The following is a 9,484-nucleotide window of genomic DNA, read 5'->3' on the forward strand; positions in this document are numbered from 1 at the left end:
CTACCACGACCAAGATGTTACAGAATGCACAAAATTCTGACAGGGAGAGCCAAGATCAAGGAGTGGTTTTCTTTAGGAAACAATTCTACCAAAAACAACATGGGAATAGAAGTAATTTAAAATGTTCAAGACATATTAAATGCACGACTGACTCCAAATTGCCATTTAGTATGCTTGGTATTATAGGATATAAAAACTACCCCATCTATGGAATGTTAAGCTGACACCCAAGACGATCAAAGCCTCCCATATTCAATATCCCACTATTTTCTGGTTGTACCAAAAAATAAACAACCAGCAAATGATTTCACCTCTTAAAAAAAAGCATTTACACTTAAAAAATGGGATGAGGTGGGATTCCCTCCTTCTTAAAAATGTTTCTAGAGCTACTAAAAAACTTGCATTTACAAAATAGTTGATAAAAATATTCCTCTGGATTGTACAAGAAGGGAGACAGGGACCACTGGTAAGACATGGGATATGATACTAATCAGACTTGGCTTCTTTCTCTCCTGCTTCATCAGAGGCTGGACTCTGCAAATCAAAGAAAAAATAATGATCAAATATTTGATTTCTGGGTCACTGTTACGATCTCCAAGATCTTTAAAATTTAATGCAATGTAAGTTTTACTTCTATGTAATTACAGGTGACCCTCGTTATATGTAGATTCTGTATTTGTAAATTTGCCTCTTCACTAAAATTTGCAACCATAAAATCAATACTCATGGCACCTCAATAGACTTAAAACTTTCTTTGCAATGCCAAACATGCACATTCCCAGCTGGGATGGTTGCTTCAGTTCTAAACAGGTGCCTTTTTTGCAGTTTATTTAAAGTGCCATACATTTCACATTTCTTTTTCTGTGCTTCTTGATGTTGACTGGACTAATATGATACCATCTACTACAGCTAAATGCAAGAAGGTTGGGATGTGCCTTATGGAGAAAATACGTATGCTGGACAGCATCATTTCGGCCTGAGTTCCAGTACTGTTTCTGTTGGCCCAGTTCAAAGCTGATGCATCAACAACACGTAGTCAACAGAAACACAGATTATGCATCAACTGTTTGATGGAAACGTGATCAGAGTGCAGCTAAGAATCTAATGTCGTATTTCCTCCATGTGCAATTTTTCAGTATTCACACAACCTTCTAGAACACAACCACCATGAATGTTAAGAATCAAGTGTAGTGTGATAACATGTACCGGATGGTCAAATTCTTCCCTAACAGCTAGATTAGTAATCTCATCATAACATCACGGGATATTTGATGTGTGGTCAGAACTACAAATTAAAAGTAAATTGTGGCAACAGATTTCACAAGTTAGAAACAAGTGGTTTGTTGTTTTAAGATTTGATCTATAAATGTTTTTAAAATACCATACACTATTTATCTTTCCAGGTTTAACCATTAACATTAAAAAAATGCTTGGCTTAAGAAAAACTATTTATTGAAACCTGTAGCCTATTTGTTTAAGAAAAGGCCTCTTCTCGTGGCTTAAAAACGTAACGATTAGGGACACCAAGTCTTTTTATTTGCTTGATCTAAGTTATTATTTAATCCTAAAACAAGTAGCCACTTTTAAGAAAAATGGACTTATCTGAAATGAAAGTGGGAAAAATGTCCCAAATGAGGAATGGATTCAAAACATTTTTGAAGCAATATCCAAAATAAAAACATGATTTTTAACAGTTCTATAGATGGCAATTTCAAAAATAAGGGCCTAGGTTGTTTGTTTAAACAATATCCCAAAACATGAAAGAAAAATGAGCGTGACACCATTTGGTATATTAAACCTTTTAAAAATTAACTCACGTCAGTAGTTATTATAACGAATCCTGCGTACAACATACGCTGTACTTGTGTGAACTTGTTACTGGTGAAATTCTGAGCATATTAAAAGTTCTTATTCACTCCTTTAAAAAAAAGCCATCTACCTACTGATTTTAAATATCTAATTAATAAAAGCCATCTGTCTATTCATTTGATGTTACTGTACAAACCTTTGTTAACATTGTAAGAAAAAGACAATAATAAAGACGGTTTTATCTGCTACATAAAAATATACAACAGATTAGCTATGGTTCAGAGTCAAATCAACAACACACAGCACTTCTGACCTCCTCGTTTTTAGTTTCTCCATTTTCTGCAGGTAAGTCTTCTTTTGTTTCTTGGTTAGCCACTTCAGCCTGTTTTCCCTTTGCTCCCCTTTTCCCCTTTGTTTGCACTTTTTTGTCTGAAGATTTCTCCTAGGATACAGTAAGAGTATATTTTAAGTAAAAACTTGGCACCAACATTTTCTCAGTTGCTATAGGGCTAGTATCCCCACAAGAGTTGCAATGTCAACACGATGTCACACATCAGCCTGAGATCCAGAACACATCTTTTACGGAAGACACTCTAAGGTCCATCCCCACTAGTCAGGACAACATCGTTCGCTAAGAACTCTAACCGCACGGGCATTAGCGAGCCTCATTAGACTTCTGTTCTCTAAACCTAAAGCCTGAGCTACAATCCTCCTCTGCCTTCTCAATCACCCACTATTCTCTGAAGTTCCACATGAGCAAACAAAGGAGGAAATCTCTTTCCACTGTAACCCTACCCATCCCCAAACTTCTTTTAAGCCTGAATAATAATCAAATTGTCATATATCCACTGTCTTGACAAGATGTTCACCCTCACAGTAAGACCATTCACCTGAACACAGCACCATGTTGTGTGGTCAGGTTGACTATCCTGCTACAGCTAATCCCTTGATATTATATAATGAGTAGCTAAAAGGATCAATTTTGAGTTTATCGTTTTCATTCAGATGTTTGAAAAATCTGAAAAGCACAGGTATCAGTATGACGATAAAAGACGTTCAAAAACGTAAACCACTTTTAAGCAATATTAAAGTGTTTCTGGATACCCTCCATCAACGGGGAAGGAGTTTAAATCTTGACATTTATTCCCTGTAAATGAAGAATGCAGCAACAGCTAAATTAAGTTAGGTCACCAGGGAGTTGTATAAAAGAGCCCTAACAGTACTGACCAGTATTTGAATTAAACAGCCACAAAGACATGCAAACAGGTCAAACGATTTCAATGCTAACGGGGCGGCAGGGGGAGGGAGGGGGGACCAGTATAATGTATTCTAAACCAATGATGGCATTCCATATATAAAGATGGCATGACAGCCACTAATAATACACGAATAAACTAGAATTTCTGAGGACTGCCCGGGTGGCTCAGTCAGTTAAACAACCAACTTCAGCCCATGATCTCGCAGTTCGTGAGTTTGAGCCCCGCACTGGGCTCTGTGCTGACAGTGCAGAGCCTGCTTGAGATTCTGCCTCTCCCTCTCTGTAAATAAACTTTAAAGACTAAGTTTCCTTGTTAGGTGTCAACACTCACATGAGGAAAAATAATAAAATTAAAAAAAAAAACCCTATAAATTATAAATATAAATATTCAGGACAGCACCGCTCATACTGGTACCATGAAGTATCACAATCACTTCTGTACTTACAAAACCATTCTTCTGTAATCTGATCTCTTTAGATTTCTCATTAATTTTGTAACCACTAGGGCACTAATGTAGAAATGTAAAAACCTTAAAAATGGAAACAAAATATACAACAATAACCTGGACTAAAGCAATACCACTTTTAATTACCTATGGCAAGACAGATGAAACAAATCAATGTTTTCCTAACATATGTATGTTTCAACCCTTAAAATAATTCTGAGAATTTTATACAAGTTATAAGTACATATACAGTGGCAAACATATACTTTGAAAACTGTCAGGGCACCTGGGTGCCTCAATTAGTTAAGCATCCAACTTCCGCTCCCTCGGGTCATGATCTAACAGTTCACGGGGTTTTGAGCCCTACATCGGGCTCTGTGGGGACAGCTCGGAGCCTGGAGCGTGCCTCCGATCCTGTGTCTCCCTCTCTCTGCTCCTCCCCCGCTCACTCTCTCCTCTCTCTCTCAAAAATAAATAATAACATTAAAAAAAAAGTGTCTACACTGTAATTAATACATCAAAATATTTACCTTCCACTCAGGCTTTGAATTGGATTGCCTCTGAAAAATGTATATAAAACTAAGCCCTCCAACCCCACATTTTTCCTTTGGCAACGGAAAATTTGTCAACTGAGTTGACAAATTTGTTCCTCAAGGAAGACTTCCTGTTGGCCTCTCATGGACAGAAAGAAAAAAAGTGATTACACCTGATGTCCCAAACCCAACTGAGGATAAAATGTGAGGATAACATGAGGCTAACTTTTTTCACCAAAAAAATTTGTAAAGTAAATCAAAATATAGGACAAGGAACAGCAAAAAAACCTAGGAGGGAAACAGTCATACTACTTCAGCAAATTGGTTTATTGAAAGAACTCAAAAGCATCAAAGACGGGTAATAACAGTACATAGCTCATTCTATCATCATGCAACAAGATCCACTATTTTTCTTGGCCATTCACGGAAAGTTCCCAGGCTACTTTAACTTCTTATACAAAGATGTACTGCTTTATCCTCTAGTGTGAAAAATACTAAATTAACGTACCATGCTTACACCTTCTGCAAATACTTAAAAAAAAAAATAGAACTTTCTACTGGAAAAGTTAAGATTTTTCTCAGTTCTGTACAATGTTTAAATAAAGAAACGGAAAAAAAACCTTTGGCCTATGCAGTGCTAAGCTTCCATCTACGCTTTTAGAAAAGGGGCCTAACACCACAAACTCTCACTTAAGCTGTGAGTGAACAGTAATCACACCATGAATTTCCCCTGAAGACCACAGGGCTTGGCAAAGGGCGGTTTCGATGCTCCACCTCAAATCAAAGTTATAATGATTTACATAGATTTCGTTTTCCCAACTTTTCAAACATATACTCAAGAACAATTTCATTCCAAAGACTTTCAAAGTGAACAACCCAATCTCGAATCTACTCCAGGGAGACAACTATAATGTTTAGGATTAACTCAAAAGTTTCTTCGGGGAAAAAGATGTAGGGTACCCCTCTGAACACAGCTGTTCCCCCTCCAGAACACCAAAACAAACCCCTTACCCCTGCACACAGGATTCCCTGCACCTTGGCTTGAGAACTTTATACACCAAAACCTACGTATCCCCTTTCTCCCGGTCGCGATCCTGGCTTTGATGTTTACCGTCACAAAAGTAGGCACAAGTATGCATCGAACGGGCAAACGCTAACCGTGACGTACAACGCAAAGACCAGATATCAAAATTGTTAGTATTTTCACTCGTCTTGAGTCTTGAATTCTGCAGCACAATGAAGGTAATGCGTTACGCTCCCGTGAACCAGTAGGACCAGATCCATTATTGTTTACCCAGGCCAAGGGGTAAAAAAAAAAAAAAAAATTGGTCGCTGCAATTATAAAACTTAAATAAGAAAACAGGAGACAATTTCCACTTTTCGGGCAAGTGTAACATCTGATTACTCTGAGACTTTCAAAGTCAAGATCTTAGTCACCAACAATGTCACAAGACCTTAGAGTCGCCGCTGATGACTTTTTATTAAGAGAAAGTCACGCGTCGAGGGGCGCTGCAGCATTTCGAACACACCGCGGTCCCTAAGTTTGAAACCTACCTTTCCCGCCGCCTTTTTTGGCTTCGCTTCCACTTTTGCAGGAGCAGGTTTCTGAAAGGCAAAGGTAGCACTGAGTGTCTTCACTGGGCACGACCCCACGGAAAAGACACGCTTACGGGGCTCGCTTTACTTACAGCTGACAACCTCGCCGACCTCCTCTTGGGCTTTAGGAACAAAAAGGAAAAGGAGCAAGGAGTGAGCGGGGCAGTGCGAATGGGCCCCACCCCCGGGCACAGGCGCGGGCTCTTACCTCCTCCTTCGCCGCCCCCTCGGCGGAGCTGACCTGCGGAAGGAAGCACACGGACCAGTGGGCGCAGCCCGCAAACAAAAGTGCCCGCGCGCCCTGCGCCCGCCCGCGAGAACAATGCCCGGCCGTGTGACGTCAGCGGCTTCCCGCCGCCGCGTTCGAATCTCCCACCCGGCTCTTCGGCCGCCGAACGTTCCAGAACATCGCGACCGGGCGGCCGCCGCCGCCGCCGCGCGAGCGCGCGGCCCGCTCGCCCGCCCGCCCGCCGCGGGCGCCGGGCCGCCTGCCGGGCCCTGCGCCGCCGTGTGCGAGGCGGGACCTGAGCCTCGCGGGGCGCCGCGGAGGGCCGGGCGGCGGAGGGCGCGCGTGCGAGCCGCCGCTCACCTTCCTCTTGGGCATCGTGGCGGCGGGGCGGGCGCGTGCCGGGTGCCTGCGGGCCGCCGCGCGCCGAGAGCCTTCGCGAAGCTGGGCTGCCTGGCCGCTACCGCTCCTCCCGCCGCCGGAGCTGCTGCGACCCGCGGCGGGGGCGGTGGGAGAACCGGATGGAACCGGATTGGGAGCCCGCCCCCTCCTCCCCCCGCGTCCCCCCGGCCGCTGGCTCCCCCTCCCCGCCGGCCGGGCCGCCCCCCGCCCCCGCCCCCGCCCATTGGCTGTGAGGCCCACCGCGCCGCGGCCCGCGCCCGGAATAGGTGAGGCGGGCCGTCACTCGACCACTGCGCCCCGCCCCCGCTCCCGGCGCCCCCACCCCCGCCCGGCATCTCGCGGGGCCCCAGACCCAGGCGAGGGGGGCGGGGCCCCAGAGGCCGCTCTCACCTCACGGTAGTTTGTTTGAAGCCGAGCCGCAAAGTGCGGTCTGCGCGGCGATTGGGGGAGCTCCGCCACGTGATCGCCGAGTGGCCCCACCCACAGCCTCCCTAGTTACCTGGGCTCCCCCGGCGCCCAGAGAGCCTCAGGGATTGAGTCCGTCCCTTTTAGGAGTATTGGGAATGGGGCATTTATAGTTAGTCTAATAAACCGGGAAGGGAGAGACGATGGATTCAAGTACGAGCCAATTCTCCCTTTTCGGTCGGCAAGAAGGGCTATCTGTGGGCCCTAGTTTCACAGGCCTTCGGGAAGCCGGCCTCAGTGCGCAGGCGCTGGAGGGGAGGTCGTGGGAAGGAACGCTGGCGCGCGGGCTCAGCTCCCCGTGCCACTGCGCAGGCGCGGGTCTTTGCGACGTCTCTGGGCTCGCGGCCCCCGGAGGCCCGTCTCTGCTGCGCGGTTTTTCTAGATCAGCTCTTTCTGTGTCGCTTTCTTTAGATCATCTGTGCCTTGAGGGGCCGGGGTCTCCACGGTCCCCAGGACGTGCCCTCCCTCTCGCAGACTCCTGGGCCGGCCGATCCCTCCTTCCCTGAAGTGAAGCGAGAAGCACGCCCACCCTCTCCAGCCCGTTTTTAACCAGTTGCTCACCTAAGCACCTTTTTAAAGTGGAAAAAGGGCATCACGCTGGGAGGCTGAGCCGGGAACCCGGGAACCAGTGAGCTCACCTGTTACCTCATTTCTTTAATGAAGAAGAAAACTAGGTTTTTTAGAAAATTCTTTTAATGTTTATTTTTGAAAGAGAGAGGGGGAGACACAGAATCCGAAGCAGGCTCCAGGTTCTAAACTGTCAGCACGGAGACCAACGTGGGGCTGGAACTCGCCAACCGGGAGATAATGCCCTGAGCCGGGGTATAATGAGCTGAAGTCAGAGGCTTAGCCGACTTACGACCCAGGCGCCATAAAAATTACATTTAGAAGAAGGAATTGAGTGAGGTTACAAGTTGTTAATCAGAATTGTCAGCCGGAACTCTTGGAAAGAAGGAAATGTTGGAGGACTCTGCATCCAAAAGATAGGAAACAGATCAAATGTCCCTCATTTGAAGGGCCTGGCTAAACTATGGCCCCTCGCATGGTGTAATAGTGAACTACAACAAAGAATGAGCCAACTCTTTATAGAGGAAGTGAATTTTGAAAACCACCAGTCAGACCATGTACCTCCTGATCTCAATAACTAGCGTCTTCCTTTCTCATTCAAGAAAGTCTGAGTCCTAGAGTGGCTTATAAAGTCCCCTGCAGTTTGGCCCAGTTCACTGATTTTCACAGATGCTCCTTCTGTTTCGTCTTCCTCTTCTCAAACAGGCTGGGCACCCTCTGTTTCAGGGCCTTGTCACCTGCTGTTCCCTCTGCCTGGAATGCCCTGCCTCAGACTAGTATGGCTCTCTTCTTTTGGGGCTTTGCGTCTTTGCGCAGATTTCACCCTCTCAATTAGGGCCTGTCCTGACCTTTCAGTTTAAAATTGCAACTCCCCATCTCTGTTCTCTGCCTTTTTTTTCTACGTGGTGTCTATTGAATATGTAACTATATTGAATATAAAGCTATACATTCATTAGGCAACTCAGAAAGAATTCATGGGAAAATGGTGCCAGCAGTTGCCTCTGTGGAGAAGAACTAGCAGCAGGGTGAGATTAAAATTTATCCTTTTCTCTTTTTTCCTCCTATCTGCATTACAAAAAAAAAAAAAAAAAATTAACATCAGCCCCTGAGTTTATGGCACAGACATGTACTGAGCACCTGTGCTGTGCCAGGCATTATGTTAGGCCTTGGGGTAGAGAGACAGCAGACAGGACGTGTAGGGTAAAGACTCTGGGTAGTAGTTTTTTTTTTTGTTTTTTTTTTTTATTTATTTTTGGGACAGAGAGAGACAGAGCATGAACGGGGGAGGGGCAGAGAGAGAGGGAGACACAGAATCGGAAACAGGCTCCAGGCTCCGAGCCGTCAGCCCGGAGCCTGACGCCGGGCTCGAACTCACGGACCGCGAGATCGTGACCTGGCTGAAGTCGGACGCTTAACCGACTGCGCCACCCAGGCGCCCCTCTGGGTAGTAGTTTAGAGGAGAGAAGGCACCCAAATCATCCCGGCAAGGGAAAGGGGAAGCCGCAGGCAGGGGACAGCACAGTCCAGGGCATGTGGACTTACTAGAATGTGATGGTCCCCCAGGGCCTGCTAAGTGGCAGTGATGGACACATGGAGAATGGCCAATGACAATTAGAGAAAAGAGACAAAATACGAAAAAAAGGGCAAACTGCAGGGGATCATTTGATGACAAGCTGAGTTTGGCCATTATCCAAGGAGATGCTGAAAGGTCTTTCGAAGGGAATGACGGGCTGAGATCTGAACTTAACTCGTGAACTTTCTCCCATGAGAATTAAAGCTGCACGAAGCCAGAGGTGACGAACTGGTGGCCTACAGATGTTTGCTTTGGACCAGGTTTGTTTGTTTGTTTTGTTTTGTTTTTTAATTGGCCCACATAAGAACATGGAGGAACAAGAATTCGATAGGAAAACCATTTGGCAGTATCTCTTAAAGGTAAGCAAGCACTCCATGCCTTAGTAATTCCACTCCTAGAAATATGCCCAACAAAATTGCTTACATCCGTTCACCAGAAGACATGATGTAGAATATTCATAGCTGGCTTATTTTCATAGGCCCAGCTGGTAGCAACCGAAATGCCCATGAATTGGCACTGGAATGCCCATGAATTGCATGAACGGATGGAAGTCTTATCAGCAATGACAAAGAGCTACCTACAGTCACACACAACAACACAATAGGGGAA

At 45.5% G+C, this 9,484-nt stretch overlaps 1 protein-coding gene across 1 annotated transcript; it reads right to left on the reverse strand.

Moving 5' to 3' along the window:
* Positions 1 to 458: 458 nt before the first annotated feature.
* HMGN1 (high mobility group nucleosome binding domain 1) lies at positions 459 to 6,605 on the reverse strand. Its single transcript, XM_030328507.1, has 7 exons — positions 6,511 to 6,605; positions 6,232 to 6,355; positions 5,851 to 5,883; positions 5,735 to 5,764; positions 5,601 to 5,651; positions 2,123 to 2,251; positions 459 to 534 (listed from the first exon to the last, which is right to left on the reverse strand). Exons 1-7 carry the CDS (start codon positions 6,603 to 6,605, stop codon positions 487 to 489), a joined length of 510 nt encoding a protein of 169 aa, XP_030184367.1. The 3' UTR covers positions 459 to 486.
* Positions 6,606 to 9,484: the final 2,879 nt, after the last annotated feature.

The sequence above is a fragment of the Lynx canadensis genome, chromosome C2, assembly GCF_007474595.2.
Source record: "Lynx canadensis isolate LIC74 chromosome C2, mLynCan4.pri.v2, whole genome shotgun sequence".
In the NCBI taxonomy this organism is placed as follows: domain Eukaryota; kingdom Metazoa; phylum Chordata; class Mammalia; order Carnivora; family Felidae; genus Lynx; species Lynx canadensis.

Excerpts from the sequence above, each read along its gene's own strand:
- HMGN1 (XM_030328507.1), bottom strand. The coding sequence starts at position 6,605 with ATGCCGGGCGGGGGTGGGGGCGCCGGGAGCGGGGGCGGGGCGCAGTGG. Across the intron at positions 5,652-5,734 it reads GGTCGGCGAGGTTGTCAGCT|AAACCTGCTCCTGCAAAAGT; the intron begins GTAAGTAAAGCG and ends TTTGCCTTTCAG. Across the intron at positions 2,252-5,600 it reads CAAAAAAGGCGGCGGGAAAG|GAGAAATCTTCAGACAAAAA; the intron begins GTAGGTTTCAAA and ends ACTGTATCCTAG.